A 17,493-nucleotide genomic window follows, 5' to 3' on the forward strand; every position below is an offset into this window, starting at 1 on the left:
TAACGTTTTTTCTAGCATTTGAGTTTGTTTCCAGATTTTTTGTTTAGTTGAAATGTGCGAAAAATGGGATAACTTCTCAATAACATTAACTAGTTAATAACCCGCGCCTTGCGCAGGATGTAATTATTAGTTTTGTTATTTTTAATAAAAGATATTAAATCTGTTTAATCTGGATATTGGTTCGATTTTAAGTTTTTAATCTTCTAAAATATAACTATTATTTTAAATTAATATTCATTTCAGTTTATTCGGTTAAAATGTTTGATTTTTTTTGGTTTTTTCCGGTAAAAACCAAAAATTAATATTATTTATTTATTTTCATGTTATGGATTTTAAATAGTCGTCATGTCGAACCAATAGTTTCATATTATAGTTTCGAAATAGATAATAGTTTAAGAAAAATAAAAGAAAATTATTAAGATAGATCATTTCACTACAATTTGGTCGGTAGTGAAAGAAGCATAAGAAAAATATTTCAACTTTAAAAAAAATAGATATTTCAGTTGTGGTGAATACTTAGTTACAAGGTGCTCACATCAAACTGCACATGTATGTGCTAAAAAGTATATAAAAATAGTTTTTTTTACAGAAAACGGCTATTCTATTGACTCAAACTTGAGGTGGTTTGGAGAGCAAGACCGGAATAGAACAATCAATAAAACATAAATACTTATGAAAAGAACGTGCATTCCTAGCTAAAGAATCTGCAATCTCATTTTGCATCCTTGGGATGTGGGTGATCTTGAAGTCCGAAAAACACAATCGAAGAGCTTGAATGATTTCCAGCTCAGTTGAGAAGTTGGTATATATAAAAATAATTGATAAATATATAAACATATTATTAATTAATATTAAATGATATTTTTGTTCAAAATAATACATGAAAGATATAATTTAAATGAGTTTAAAATAAAAAAGGTCTTGATATTAGTCATTTTTACATATAAAGAAAGTAAAATTGTATCCGTAAATATGGGTGGGCACAGATCGAATATCTGGGTATTTGGAAGCATTCGTGTCAATTCGATCTTTGGCCACCTAGATATTCAGTGACTCAAATATCCAAAATGTTTTAGAATTTTAAATAATATCTAATTTGATCTGTAATAACATTTTATTACAAAAATAAAACATTATTTAACTTTTTAAATTTTAGTACCTAATATAATAAATTTAATTCATAAAAACATTATAAAACTGATATATAGTATAATATATATAACGTATATATATAATTCTTTACATATATGTATATATATACATATAACATATCGAATTAGATATATGTTCCTAAAAATATTGGTATTTGTGATTTGCTTCTTTTTGGATATTGTATTTTAGTATTTGATTTGTTTCGCAGAGTTACAGATATCCAGATTTTTTGGTTCAAATCAAAACGGATAACAAATTGAATCAAAATTTTATGAATATTTTGCTCAACTTTATATGTAAACAATAATATATATATATTATTGTTTACATATAAAGTTGAGCAAAATATTCATAAAATTTTAATTCAATTCGTTATTCATATATATATATATATATAGTTTTGGCTTTTGATTCATTATCTCTTTTTATTCGAATTGAAGAATTCAGAGTTTTATTGGAATCATGTACGTGAGTTTTATATTAAAAAAATGCAAAATACATAGTGTAAACACATTTATGAATATAGTGTGAACGCGTTAATATACTTATTATCAAATCATTATGAGGCTTCTACGTGTCTATTATAGTATGAATGCATTTATTACAATGTTTCTCTTTTAATATACGAGGGATATCTCCTTAATTCTTAAATTTCACGAAAAACTAAGCCACTAAACCTTTTTATTTCGTTGAGAAATTGCAAGTTCTACCCAAGAAATAAATCTTTATCTCATTAATCAAATCTAAAAACTGCATATTAACCTAAGCATAAAACAAAAAGGATAAATTATCTCAATTCAAATATCTATCTGATAAATAATGCAGATAAATATTTTATCGCTGATTATTTTAAATGGAGAAATGATGAAGATAGATATCTTATCGTTTATGATTATTTTAAATTGAAATAACTATTCTTTATTGTTTTAGAGTCTTACTGTTTTATGGTTTTCTTTTGTATAGGGTTGAAGTTTATATACAGTTCTTAGATTTGATTAATAAGATTGAAAGTTTTCTCTTATTTTTCTTGTTACGGAAAGAACTTGCGAGTTTTTACCGAAATAAGAAGGCTTGATCATGTTTAATGGAGGTTCTTAGAGTGGAGTTCTTAGCAGAATATATGAACCCGTCTCTTAACTTTTAAATGAGATTAAATATTTTATTTAAGAACCAGTTCTTAACTTTTTTAGTTAAGAGTTAAGAGACGGGTTCTTATATTCCGATAAGAACTCCGTCCTAAAAACCTCCAATAAACATGCTTTTAGTTTCTGGGGCATTCTAAGACTAAATAATCAGGTTATGGTAGCTTCTGCTAGCTACATCAATGTCAAAGCAAATATGAAATTCTGGTGAAATGTATTGTTCATATTTATACGTAGGATGAAACATGTGCAAAAGAAAGCTGAAGAAGTTAAGTTGCAAAGTTACATCTCAAATCATGAACTGGAGCATTGGTTTAGTCAATTGGCTTGAGGGCTGTTACGGAACATGGATTTTAGGCAATTGCCGAAATGATAGAAGACTCCATGATAGATGGAAACAAGAGAAAAGAAGAACAAAAACAAGAAGCAAATCAACGAAAACACAATTAGATGTAACGAGAGAAGATGCAGACACAGGAACGTTTAAAACGATATACAATAAAATGAAAAAGAGTCAAACAACCTTCAGAGAGAAGGGTACCGCCAGCTTCTTCTGCCTCATCATCACCATCATCATCATCATCTTCATCATCATCATCATCAATCTCCACAACGTTGTCCTCTTCGCTCAGTGGATTCTCTTGCCCCAGATTGTTGTTCTCCGCTGCCTTCTCCTTGGACTCCTCAACAGCCACGATAATGCTTTCACAAATTTCGGGTTGGGGTGCGGAAGAGCTTGCAGAAGACACAACATGGTTCTCCATTACAAATTCTTTTTTTCTTTAGTTTATTTTTTTCGGATTGTGAAGTGAACTCTATCTGTTTGTGCTTAGATTCTCAGAAGTGAGGACGTTATTTATTGAGTAGATAACGTCAAATTATGGTAGAAAATCTCCAAGGTGTGAATTTAATCAAAATCAGAATTTACTTTGAATTCATATCTCAAAATATAATAACAAATTATTTACGCTAATTAGTCAAAGTAGCATCTTTCAGTGTTATGATAAGATGGTGTTATTCTTCCCCAATTTTATACAAATATTTAATTATTTGCATGTACAAGAAAATTGGAATAAGATAATTAATTTGATGCATTTCATTTTATTTTCATAGCAAAGATATTGGTCTATACCACTATGGTTCGTGCCATGTACTAATATGTATACATCCATCCTGAAACGCAGATTTCTTCACAAGTTCTCAAAAATTCAACACTATTACTAATAACTCTCACTAACTTAAATAAGAAAATATATATTTGGATATCTACTTTTTGTGATCAGTGTCCTTAAAATTATGAGATGTAGAAAAGAAAGGGATGAATAGTTCAGATTTATAAAGTAAATCAACCAAAACACAATTACATGTGAATATAAGAAGAGATACTACAGACAAAAGGAACATTCATAACGAGATACAATAAAAATTAAAGAGAAAAACAACCTTCAGAGAGAGAGAGAGAGAGATGTGATGGAAAGAGAGGTCTCTAATAGCAATGAAACCTCAAAAATGAAAACTAAACAATACTCAAAGGGATAAATCCTTGCCCCAGCTTTTAGGGTTATCTTCATCTGGCTCATCATCATCATCATCAATCACCACAACGTTGTCCTTCTCGCCCACACGATTCCCTTGCGGATACAAATTTCTAGGAAGATTGGTGGATCGAGGACGAAGAAAAGGAGGAACGTTTCTAGGGAACATCGGGGCATAGGTGGGTCTGGGCCCAAGTCCCCTTGAAGAGGAACCATCGGTAAAAGTGTTCCCTGTGAAGAAGCGAGTAGGAGCCATGCGAGGAGCAACGTTCATGTCCATGGGCCCGACTCCGCTATTGAATGATGGGTAAACGCCGCCGCTTCCTCTACGTTTGAAAGATTCAAGAGTGATCCCAAGATGATTATCATTTGATAAAGCATCTTCTGAATACCCACCTAGGAGCAAGTGAGGCTTGTCAATGTAACGGTTCAAAAAGGAGAGTCCGGGGAAGTCTTCTTCCATCTCCTTCCTCTTCTTTTCCCACTCACGATCATGCTTGTGCGCGTTCTGGTGGCCACCTAGGGCCTGGGTGGTTGAGAACCCTTTACTGCAAAACTGACAAGTGTAGATCTTATTAGATCTTGATGGGTAAAGCATCGTCATCTCTGTACCTGTTCGGACAGCACCAGACCCGAGACTAGGGTTCTCACTCCCCCTTTCAGACCCGAGACTAGGGTTCTCACTCCTCCTTTCAGACATAACCTCCTGGTCAGAAGGCACGAGGCTCAGATTGTTGTTGTTCTCCGTTGCCTTCTCGTTGGACTCCTCCACGGCCACGATAGTGTCTTTGCTGGTTTCGGGTTGGGGTGAGGAAGAGCTTGCAGAAGACATAACTTCGTTCTCCATAACAAGATTTTTTTTTCTTTGATTTTTTTGGATTGAGAAGTGATGTTTATCTTTTTGTGCTGGATTAGGAGAAGTGAAGACGCTATTTATTGAGAACACAACCTTAACAATTATGGTATAGAATCTCCAGTGTGTTTTGACCCATAAAAAAAAATCTCCAGTGTGTAAAATTAATAATACCAAAACTACTTTGAATTCAGGTCTCAGAAGTTATGGTTGGTTCTTCAACTATGTTGATTATACTCGTGTAAAAAAACTGTACCAATATATTTAATTATCGTATTTTCTTAGCGCAAATCCATAATTTTGAAATATATATATAGTTGTTTCTCTAATCACTTTAACCCTTAAACCATACTCTTTTTTGTCCTCCAGACTAATGTTTTTGTGTGAAATGTGTATGAAAATAGTTTTTATATCTCGGGATTTACACTCACTGGAATAGTTGTATATATTCGTGCTTACGTATTATACTACTATCAATCCATTTTAGAAGTTATTTTGTTTCTCTAATCAACTTTTTCTTTTTAAAAATGGCATTGCACTAAAATAAATATGTACCACTACAACCCTATGGTTTTTATTCAGATATGTTACAGTTACACGTATTTACGTTATATATTAATGACTAACATCTCAAAAGTTTGAAAATTGATTTTCTTATAATATAGAAATTACATAAAAGTAAAGCAAATATTAAAAATTATAATATTTCTATTTTCTTATAAATGCATGTTATATTCTATCTTTTTTGCCAGAAAATATATTTAAAATAACAATTAATAAGTTAACTAGTCTTTTTTTTTTGACAGCAAAAAAAAAAAATAACTAGTGAAAGTAGCATATCTTCATGTCATGGAAGAATTAATAAGTTAAAGACTACAATTGCTTCTTTGCCATGAGACAAAAATAGTAAACACAAATTGAGATCTTTTAATAGCTTTTCCGGTCGTAATCAACTTTTACTTTCTATCTTTCTATGTTCTTATTATGAGAAAATTACTCGAAAATGTTTTGGTCAAGAAAAAAGATACCCAAAATGAAAGAAAATGACAAAATGGTGCATGAACTAGAAAGAATAACAGCTTTATTCCTAATATTTTGATTTTCAGATATATATGTATATCCAGGAAATGGAAAGCTTGAATACCTTTTAGCATCATTTTTTTTCTTAAATCAGACTATAAAACTATTGGTAAAAAATATCTAAGATAAATTCATGAATACTGATTTATTACTTAATAATATGTTGGTTTGTTTTTATCCATCTCTTACTAAAACAAAACACCATTATCAAATCTATCGGGGGGGGGGGGGGGGGGGGGGGGAGGGATCCGGAATACAACCATTGTATAGTTTTACTTTGCTAAGTTATATGTCTGTAAATAGTTAGACAAAGGTGCACTACAAGAAAACAGCGACATACTGAGGAAAAAAATCGTCGGTATGTTGTCGGAATAACGCTATTCCGACGACATACCGACGAAAAAAGTCCTCGGAAATAATTCCTCGGAATTTCATTTTTCCTCGGAAATTCCTCGGAAATTTCCGACGGAATTCCGAGGAAATGAATTTCCGAGGAAATTCCGAGGACCAACCATTGTATAGTTTTACTTTGCTAAGTTATATGTCTGTAAATAGTTAGACAAAGGTGCACTACAAGAAAACAGCGACATACTGAGGAAAAAAATCGTCGGTATGTCGTCGGAATAACGCTATTCCGACGACATACCGACGAAAAAAGTCCTCGGAAATAACTCCTCGGAATTTCATTTTTCCTCGGAAATTCTTCGGAAATTTCCGACGGAATTCCGAGGAAATGAATTTCCGAGGAAATTCCGAGGACCACAAGTTCGTCGGAATTTCCTCGGAATATTCCGAGGAAGATGTCGTCGGAATATCCCGAGGGATACACTTCCTCGGAATATTTCCAAAATTTAAAAAAAATAAATAAATTTATTTTTTTAAATTGAAATTCGAAAATATAAAATTAAAATTAAAATAGAAAACATATTTAAAATACAAAAAAAATAAAATAGTTTTTATAAATAAAAAAATGTTTTATAAATACAAAATTAGTTATAATAAATATAAATATTTTTATAAATATGAAATCATCTTTTTATAAATACAAAATAGTTTTTATAAATACAAAAAAAAATAAACTAGTTTTTATAAATAAAAAAAATGTTTTATAAATACAAAATTAGTTATAATAAATATAAATATTTTTATAAATATGAAATCATCTTTTTATAAATACAAAATAGTTTTTATAAATACAAAAAATAATAAAATAGTGTTTATAAATCAAAAAAATGTTTTATAAATACAAAATTAGTTTTAATAAATATAAATATTTTTATAAATATGAAATCATCTTTTTATAAATACAAAATAGTTTTTATAAATACAAAAAATAATAAAATAGTGTTTATAAATAAAAAAATGTTTTATAAAAACAAAATTAGTTTTAATAAATATAAAATAGTATAAAAATTAAAAAAATAGTTTAAATAAATCGCAAAAACAATTAATAATTACAAAAAATAGTTTTAAAATTATTTAAAATGTTAAATAATTACAAAAAATAGTTTTCATAATATTAAAAATGTTTAATAAATATAGAAATTTATATTTTATATATAAAATACATAAAACGTTTTATAACCACAAAAAATGATTTTAAATATTATATATATGATTTTTAATCTTAAAAAAAGTTTTATAGATTTTAAAAATGTTTAATAAATATATAAATGAATTTAAAATGCAAAAAATAGATTTTATATACAAAAAACGTTTTCAATATATATATATAATTACAAATTCGATTTTTATAACCACAAAATTAATAAAAACTAAAAAAAAAAAATTCAAATCAAGTGAAATACATAATCAAACTCGATTTTACACAAATCTACCATTCACCCTAACAAAATCTATAAATCTCATTCCAAAATCATCAAATCTACTTAAAAACCATACAAATCTAACCTAAAAGAGTGGGATAGGGTTCATACATGAGGATTAGGGTGGAAATCGCGAGGGAGAAGAGAGAAAGCGCCGTAAATCGCAAGGGAGAAGAGAGGAGTCGACGAAATCGCAGGGGAAAGAGAGAGTGCGGCGGAGAGAAATGGGGAAGAAGGTCGGGCTCGACCTAATAAAATGAGGGGTCCGACGGAAATTATCCGTCGGAATTTCCTCGAAAATATTTACTATATCCGTCGGAATTTCCTCGGAAATCATTAATTCAATTTTCGCGAAATATTTGGCGGCTTGGTTTACCCGGTTAAATGAAAATATTCCGAGGAACCAGGTTTCCTCGGAATTTCCTCGGAATTTACCGAGGAAATTCTGAGGAACCAGGGTTTGGGGTTTCAAAACATCGATTATTTTCGCCGTATTTCATTTCTTATACAATTATAATGCATACCATTGAGGATTCTTTGTATAGATGATCATAAACCATGAAATAACAAAATTTCAAAAATAATTGTAAGTATTCCCTTTACCGTTTGTTAAAGTGTATAAGTGTTTCTCTTATGTTGTGTGATTTTCGTTCATGCAATCGTAAAAGTGTTTGTTATTGGGTAAAACACCAAAGTTTGACTTTATAATCTGGTTAAGACACTTAATGAAGGTTATATACGTGTTATTCAATCCGTAAAACGTTGTTTTCGGTTTAAAACCCCAAGTTCCTCGGAATTTCCTCGGAATTTTCCGAGAGAATTCCGAGGAAAACTCTATCGTCGTCGGAATTTCCTCGGAAAATTCCGAGGAAATTCCGAGGAAAAGGAATGTATAATCAAATCCCTAAATCGACAAGATCTATTCCGAAGAAATTTCGAGGAAAACCTTTCTGCCCTCGGAATTTCCTCGGAATTTTTAAAATCCCTCCAACGGCTCTCCAACGGCTCTCTAACGTCTATAATATTTCCTCGGAATTCATCGGTTTTTTCTGAAGAATACTATTTTCCTCGGTATTCCGTCGAAATATTCCGACAAAATGAATTTTCCTCGGAATTCCGTCGGTATATTCCGAGGAAAATCCGAGGAAGCCAAATTTTGTGTTTCCTCGGAATTGCCTCGGAAATTCCTCGGTATATTCCGAGGAATTCATTTTCCGTCGGAACGTCCGTCAGAATACCGCTGTTTTCTTGTAGTGGTGATACTCCATTAAAACTTGTATACAAAGATGAACAATCTAAGTATTGTAAGCTGTAGTCCAGTTTTATTATTGTACAATTTTGTTCATAATTTTATCTGATATACCTACATTGACATGCATTGTTTACTGTTTACATTTAAATTTAGATTTGCAGCAAAAGATCTTTAGATAATCTTAATTTAAGGTATCAATGGATTAATCCATGTTTAGTAACTCATAGAGAAAAAAAGCCGAAACCACAAACCTATTTTGTGTTTGTATCTCTCACGCTCTTAATCCGGACGACTTTCTCGCAAAACCTCATAAAACAAAGCAAGCAAAACTACAAACCTCTTTATCTATCTGAAACAAAACTTTCATTGTGAACATTTTTAAAAATTATAATAAAACTTACACTCCTAAGGAGGCTACGTAAGCTTCAAAAGAGGAGTCTCTATACAATAAAACAATAAATAGTTCTTTAGAAAAATAGAAAATAATATAAAAAGAACAACAAAAATTGATAGAAAATGGCATTTGGATCATATGACGATGACTCGAAGAGGAAAAGGAGGTATGCAATGATCTCCATCTCTTCTGTTCTTCTCGTTTCAATGGTTGTCGCCGTTACCATCGGCGTTAACGTCAACAATCACGATAACGGAAGTAAAGAAGAGATCACCGCTTCGGTTAAAGCCATCAAGGAAGTTTGCGCGCCAACGGATTACAAGAAGACTTGTGAAGACACTCTAAGGAAAGATGCAAAAGACACATCAGACCCGTTGGAGCTTGTGAGAGCAGCGTTTAACGTGACCATGAAGCAAATAACTAACGTGGCGAGGAAGTCACAGACTATGATCGAGCTACAAAAGGATCCAAGGACGAAGATGGCTTTGGATCAATGCAAGGAGCTGATGGATTACGCAATAGGCGAGCTTAGTAACTCGTTTGTGGAGTTGGGAAAGTTCGAGTTTCACAAGGTGGACGAAGTGTTGATTAAGGTTAAGGTTTGGCTCAGCGCGACGATAACCCATGAGCAGACTTGTATCGATGGGTTTAAAGGGACTAAAGGTGATGCTGGTGAGACGATAAAGAAGGCTTTGAAAACCGCTGTGCAGTTAACGCATAACGCGCTTGCGATGGTTACCGAGATGTCGAATTACTTGGGACAAATGCAGTTCACGGAGTTGAGTAGTCGTCGGCTGCTGGCTCAAGAGCCTTCGTGGGTTGATGGGCGTGTGCGTAGGCTCTTGACCGCTCCATTGTCTGAGGTCAAACCAGATATGGTGGTGGCTCAGGACGGGAGTGGTCAGTATAAGACGATCAGCGAGGCAATGCAAAATGTCCCCAAGAACAAGAATGTGACTTTCGTGGTTTACATTAAGACCGGAGTCTATAAAGAGTTTGTTCAGGTGGACAGGACCATGTCAGATCTGGTTTTCATCGGTGATGGACCAGATAAAACTGTCATTACCGGCGAGAAAAGTTTCCAGGACGGTATTACCACCTACCGTACAGCCACCGTTGGTAATGATTCTTATGATATCTCTAACCTTTCATGGCTTTCTTACTAGAGAAACATCTTCAAATAGCATTAAATCAATTTAAAAAAAAAAAGAGCATAAGAAAAAATCATCGAAAAATCATTCATTAAAAAGTAAAATACATCTATATATTTGAATTTAAGATTTAATGATTATAGTTTAAGATATTTAGTAAATTTAAAGGGTGAGTTAGGGTTATTAATTGAGAATAATTTAGTGTTTTTATTGATTAATAAATATTATTTCAGAGATTTTTCTACTTGAAAGTTATTTAGTAACCAAAAAAAAGTTAAAAAGTAATTTATGAGATTTTTCACTTATTATTATTACCAATATGAGTATATGACGAATGAGCCATGCATGCAGCGATCATTGGAGACCGTTTCATTGCCAAGAACATGGGTTTCCAGAACACAGCCGGGGCGGCAAAGCATCAAGCTGTTGGGATCAGGGTTCTCTCAGACCAATCCATATTCTACAACTGTAGATTTGATGGTTACCAAGACACACTCTACGCACATTCCCACCGTCAGTTTTACCGGGACTGTACTATCTCAGGCACAATAGATTTTCTCTTTGGAGATGCAGCCGCTGTATTCCAGAACTGTATATTATTAGTGAGGAAGCCACTACCGAACCAAGCATGTCCCATCACCGCACACGGACGCGAAGATCCGAAAGAAACAACAGGATTCGTGCTCCAAGGGTGCACAATTGCTGGAGAAGCGGATTACTTGGCGGTCAAGGAAACTAGCAAAGCTTATCTTGGAAGGCCATGGAAAGCGTATTCAAAAACTATCATCATGGACACGTTCATACCTGATTTTATTGCGGCTGAAGGATGGCAGCAGTGGAAAGGAAACTTCGGTATTGACACGCTCTTCTACTCGGAGGCAAGGAATACTGGGCCAGGTGCAGGTGTCACGGGCCGGGTTACTTGGCCAGGAATCAAGAAGTTGAGTGATGAAGATATTCTTGGATACACTCCGGCTAAGTACATCCAAGGTGACGAGTGGATTCCTAGTAAAGGTGTTCCCTACACCCCCGGTCTTTTCGCCGGAACCGGTTTAGCAACCGTGGCCGCTTCCTCCAATTCTACACAAGCAGGTTCCAGCTCGAACACGACAGGGACAGGTCCAGCGACTGCTCCACAAGCAGGTTCCAGTTCGAACACAACAGGGTCAGGTCCAGCGGCTGCTCCACAAGCAAGTTCCAGTTCGAACACAACAGGGTCAGGTCCAGCTGCTGCTCCACAAGCAGGTTCCAGTTCGAACACAACAGGGTCAGGTCCTACGGCTGCTCCAGGAGTCTCTGCCGTCACTAATACCACTGGCTTAGGGTCACCATCAGCTACTCCTTCAGCTTCACCATCACCATCAACTTCTCCACCGGCTATTACTTCAGCTTCACCGTCAGCTTCTCCATCGGCTACACCTTCAGCTACACCACCTTCAGCCTCCCCTTCGATTATTTCACCGTCAGCTTCTACTCCGTCTACCTAGAGGTCGTGTCTGTAAATATTTTGACAAACCTTGAGGATTTTGTAAATGAGTATATGATTAGCTTTGTAAATTCATGTTAATATCTACCAGTATATCTGTTGTTACTCATTTATTAAAAAGTTAATTAGTACATCTTGTACATGAATCATATAAATGTTACTTCTTGTACATGTTTCAAGAAATCAACAATACTAGCCATTGACAATTTACTGACCATGGATGGATTCATGTCTACATTATTTTTTAGACCAATTGTTAAGACATGTTAATAGGGAAAATTGCATTACTAAACTCTCAAATTGACATTCATTAACACTTTAAACCTTCAATTTTTTTAAAAAAAATATTTGTTTTTTATTTTTATTTTTTTACTTTTTGTTTAACTTTCTGATTTTATTTATTTTAATAATTCGCTTTTATTTATTTTATTTATTATAAAATTGACACATCATCAATTTTAATTTGTAAATAAACCGTTCCAGTCACTTTTTGAGATAAGTAAGTCAAGTTGAATATTTCTTGTGATAATAACATGTCAGATTGAAGTCTTAAAGTACTAATCAAAAAAGTTGAAGGGTTATAGTGTTAGTGAATACCACTTTTAAAGGTTTTTATGCAATTTTTTACATGTTAATTTGTAGCAGTTAAACAAAAGTTACAAGGGTTTATTTTTAGCAAGCATGGACGTTTGAGTTTTCGGGTCAAGTTCGAGCCGGTTTCTTTCGGGTCCGAATCCTTTGGAACTTAGACATTTGGATCCAATAAGTATTTATAAATTTTTGGTTCGGGTTCGAGTCGGTTCTTTTCGGATCCGGATCGGTTCGGCTCTATAAGTAAAATACCCGTAAAGTACCTGTAATTTTTCGGATCCGTATCGGGTCCATATCAGGTTTAGGATCTTAAAATGACATGAAATATCCAAACTCCATCAAATTCAGTCAATATTTGTCAATATATCTAAATTTTTACAAAACAACTTAAATTAAACTATTAATAATTAAAATAAAATATTTTTAAACTCTAAATTTTACATTTTAAAATTTCTTCTATCTTATTAAAATAGAAATACACTTAGAAATTACTCCTAATTTTTTAAAGTTATTTACATTACAACGCACTAAGGCTTTAAATCATCTTTCTTTTTAATAATGTTGTCCCTCCGATTAGTTAATGAATATTCCTAACTAGAATTTTCCCTACCAAAATCTATACAATACTAAAAGCAAGATATAAGCCATGGAGAGGCATGCCACATAGGATTAAAAATTCGGACCAATCAGAGATTGGCTTTCTGCCATGTCATTTGAGCTGAGTTATAATGAGCATTTCGTGTGGGCTTTGTAAAAACAATAATTCAGCCCATCACCACCCTTTTGACAAATTCTTTTACGGCTCAAGTTTTGAGAGTCAATAACTCTTCCACTCCGTCTTCTCCTTTTTTTTGTCAATCTTTTTGTTTTTTTGTCAATCCCACTCCGTCTTCTCCAATCCATGAGTTTTAACGTTAATTTGAACTTCTCCTCATCAATCAATTATCAACTTTAAATTCTTCTTCAGTTTTTCGTTCCGCCTCCCCTTTCTACTCCTCCTACATAAAGCCATATGTGTAAACCTAATTGTATAAATGGCAAGCAAAATCTCAAAATCGCAAAATCAAGCACCCCGTCGCTGTCAACCACAAAGTATCAATATTGTGAAACACGTAAGGTTGTTCATTATAACTTCAATTTTTACTTTCAATAGTGGAGCATTCAATCATTAGTATCATTGCCTATGTTGTCTACGATAAGAAAATTAGTTGTTATTCTTTTGATTTTAAGAATTATATTTCAGAAAATGGCATGGAGCAATCGCTTTCTTCAAAATCTCCACCATGGCCTTACCTTATCTTCCAAGAACCATCAAGAGGTTGAGAGACTTTTAATGCCTCAAAAAGATGGAGATCGTTAGTTTTCTCTGCGGCTCCATCCCTGTTCTCGCAGGTAAATTGATTCCCGCTTTCACTATAGTTCGCTCAAATCTCAGGAAATTACGTTATATCTCCCACTCTTTCATTGAAAACTTCTCCTGCTTTGTTTTCTGTTTGTCTGGTGTTGTTGCAGAGTGAGTGTTCTGAGGTGCCACAAGCTTCCATTAGAGACATATCTTAATCAGCCTCCACTGCTGACTGATTTTCCCTTAAAAAACTTTTACTCCTTGCCGCAATTACGTTTAGGATAACGTGAGGTATGTTTTTTTTATGTTTCCCAGTTATCTTCAAAATTCCAGGTCATTTTACAACTATATGAAAACTGTGAATAATGGATAGAGAATGAATCGCTTATGTTTATAGTGTTTTAGTTCTATTAATATTTTTTTCACGGGTATCATAGAAAACAATATGTGACTCATGAAGGGAAATAAAGTTGGACATAATTACCCAAAAAGGTTTCTCTCAAAAGTTTTGTGGCTGAAAATCTCTTAAAGTAAACACTTTTTATTAATAAGAGATCCAGAAAATTTTAATATGTTCTGTTATACTTCGAAATATAGGGGAAACAAGCCGTCTGTTCTCGACGATTACTATTCCGGCTGGTAAGAAGTCTTCTCGGGTGGTTTCACGGAAGAGGAAATGTCTAATATATGATGAACTGATAATTCCAAGCAAGTAAGATATCTTTTTGTAACCTTTGATAATTTTCATCTACGGAGTTCCTTAATATGTACGTGTGTAAAATTATATATACATTGGTTATAGTGTAGAATTATGAAGGAAATGACAGAAGACACAAATACATTGGTCATAAAACTGAGAAAGGTTCCTCATACTGACTATCATGAGAGAAGAATCAAACGTTTTGCTGATCTATCATGAAGTTCAGGGGAAAAAAGTGAGTAATTTTGTGAAACCTTCCTCCTGTCTTTCTAGAATGTTACCAAATTTCAATGGAAATGTATAAAACAGACATGCTTGGATATTCCCACACACATTTCGATAGACTACATATTATCGTTTAACTTCTTCTTGGTTTCCTTTGTCTTTCATGCACATTTGTTTTATTGTCTAATTTTATAATGCTTCGATCGTATAGAGGAGAGGCAAGAAGTTGTTACTGAAAAGTTTGAGTGTTACACAGGTCCTGAAATGTTTCTTTCCTTCACTGCAGATGGGAAGAACATTCAAGCTGGTTGATGACCAACTTTGTCCGTGGTTTTTGGCATTGCAGGTTTCACACAAACGAGCTAGAAATCTACTCTTACTTGTGTGGCTGCTTATGGTATAGATAAAAAATGTTGTAGACCTGCATTACTTATTTATGTGATAACATGAAGCTTTTTTGTTTCACTTTCTAGCTATTGCTTTGTCAAACTTTGCATTTTGTTTTCTTGGCTTGGGGTTGTTTCTTCTACTGCAAACCGAGGTTTTAGTAAGGATTTTTTACTATGTAATACTGATTCATTTCGTAGTTAGGTTTATTATGTGTTAAACGTTGGAAAATGTAAGATTTAGAGGAAGAATGGAAAAAAAACCTTTTACCCAAGGTTAAGTTGATCAAAGTATCTACATATCAAATTATATATAATAGTAATACAAAAACTCAACAAACCAGACATCAATTAGTTTATCAATTTTTGAAATTGTCTTATCTTTATATTAGAATTAGTTATAAAACTAAAGTAATATAAAATTTAGGTTATTTTCTGCATAGATATACTATGTTATTTACCAATACCATTCTCTACTTTTTCGTTCTTTTTAAAAAGGAGAAAAATATTATATGTATCAACCTAAATACATAAAAGCTTTCTTTTTAACAGTAACTCTTACAAAAAGGAAATATTAAAATAGGAAATAATGGATCTTTTAAAAACTCTTTTACTTGCATAATGCATACAAAAGATTGATGTTCGATTTTTAATCAATGCATTTCACTTGAAAACTAAAACATAAATCAAAATATGAATGAGTGGTTTAATTTTATTGGGAAGCAAATAAAATTAACAAAATAATAATTCAAAATATGTGTTTAATTTTTATTAATATATGTAAAAAAATTATAACATCAATATTTTAAATTCAAAAGGAGTATATAATTAATATAATAAATTAGTTTGTTTATGTAGTATATAAATAATCCAGCTGAAGATAATCTAGGAAGGTTCTCAATAATCGACTACAATTATCCTCTTTAATTTTATCATATTTATGGTGATCATCTTAAATCAAACTAAATGTTCGCTATAGAGACCAACTTCACCTAAGGATGGACATTTTGATTTAATACGACTTTGGTTTGGTTTATTTGAGTCTAAGAAAGCTTTAACCAAAATTAATCCAAATTAGTTTGGTTTGTGTTTGGTTTAGTTTGGTTTGTGTCTGGTTTGGTTTGGTTTGGTTTGTGTTTGGTTCAGTTTAATTTTGTGTCTTTTTGTGTTTGTTCAGTTCAATTGAACCGCATATGTCATAAAGCTATATATGTTCAGTTCATTGGTAACAATTATGATGAAAAAAGTGTAGAATGGATACTCAAACACATCATAGAGAGTTATTTAAAGACTTAGACCAAGAGCACCACTCTTCACATTATATTCATTTAGTAACAATCTTCATATGTAATTTACAAATTGTGAATATGAAATTAAATCGTCACCATATATAACTTTCTTAAACACCATATTATAACTTTAAAATAAGTCATCAAAGCTACAACCCAACATAAAAGTAAAGACTAATATCTTTGGGACGAAATAAGAATTCTTAATTTAGAAAGTCATTATTGGTTTATATGATTTAAATATAAATTTTTGGTGATGGTTTGATTAAAATTGTATTATAAACTGGTTTGGACAGTTATATTTTTATTTGTAGTGTGTTTTCATGAACTGGTGTGGAAAATTATATTATCTTTACGTTTGGATCAAATTATTATCATGGATACATCGTATGTAGTTAAAACAAAGTTTAAATCAGCTGTAAAATTTACAATTGTTTTATACACCTCAATAAATAAGATAAAATTTATTTTAACCCATAACTAGGTTTAGTTAACTTTTACTCATCTTATTTATCATTTTATATATGATTTCCAGTAATAACCAAAACCAAATGGTGAGTTATTGAATTTTTTTAGATACAAAGCAATGAATAAATATAAATCTATTTAATTTTTCTACCAATTTAATAGTTGAAAAATTGATTGTAATATATATAAACAATTTATATTCAAATATAAGTGTAAATTTTTTAATTTAACTAAAACTTATACGCATACCCCGGGCGTAGCCCGGAAAAATCCCTAGTGGAAATAATGACTTCAAGACTTCAACATAATTTGTTTCCATTAACTAAATTACAGTGTCAAAAATATCATGTCAGTTGAATGTTATAAGAAGACTGTAACCAGAAGCTTTTTTCTTCACTTACCATGATCTGTTTTTAATAACTAAACTACAGTGCCATACAAAAAATGTGACACCTTTCTTAATAACTGTAACCTCAAGCTGTAGTTCTTTTATAGCTGATGGACCTGTATACAGAGCAATGGACAATAATTTTAGTTTTAAAAAAAATTAAAATCATCACTTCAAGTCTACATTCATATCATACTTATGTTAATAATAATTCCTCTACAAATCCTATG

At 32.3% G+C, this 17,493-nt stretch overlaps 2 protein-coding genes and 1 long non-coding RNA gene across 4 annotated transcripts; 2 read left to right on the forward strand and 1 right to left on the reverse strand.

Annotated features, from left to right (window-relative positions):
- Positions 1-2,650: 2,650 nt before the first annotated feature.
- LOC106407995 lies at positions 2,651-5,458 on the reverse strand. Its single transcript, XM_048735181.1, has one exon. The coding sequence runs from the start codon at positions 4,674-4,676 to the stop codon at positions 3,822-3,824; it is 855 nt and encodes a 284-aa protein (XP_048591138.1). The 5' UTR covers positions 4,677-5,458; the 3' UTR covers positions 2,651-3,821.
- Positions 5,459-9,257: 3,799 nt separating this feature from the next.
- LOC106410029 (putative pectinesterase/pectinesterase inhibitor 28) lies at positions 9,258-12,019 on the forward strand. Its single transcript, XM_022687702.2, has 2 exons — positions 9,258-10,353; positions 10,737-12,019. The coding sequence occupies exons 1-2, from the start codon at positions 9,357-9,359 to the stop codon at positions 11,870-11,872; spliced, it is 2,133 nt and encodes a 710-aa protein (XP_022543423.2). The 5' UTR covers positions 9,258-9,356; the 3' UTR covers positions 11,873-12,019.
- Positions 12,020-12,363: 344 nt separating this feature from the next.
- LOC125575911 lies at positions 12,364-15,402 on the forward strand. 2 transcript variants are annotated; one of them, XR_007314461.1, is made up of 6 exons: positions 12,364-13,579; positions 13,706-13,854; positions 13,975-14,098; positions 14,405-14,519; positions 14,610-14,742; positions 15,019-15,402. It is a non-coding gene; the product is annotated as an uncharacterized LOC125575911 (long non-coding RNA). The 2 variants fall into 2 exon arrangements; XR_007314462.1 differs by having other exon boundaries at positions 12,364-13,574.
- Positions 15,403-17,493: the final 2,091 nt, after the last annotated feature.

The sequence above is a fragment of the Brassica napus genome, chromosome A6 (assembly GCF_020379485.1).
Source record: "Brassica napus cultivar Da-Ae chromosome A6, Da-Ae, whole genome shotgun sequence".
Taxonomy (NCBI): domain Eukaryota; kingdom Viridiplantae; phylum Streptophyta; class Magnoliopsida; order Brassicales; family Brassicaceae; genus Brassica; species Brassica napus.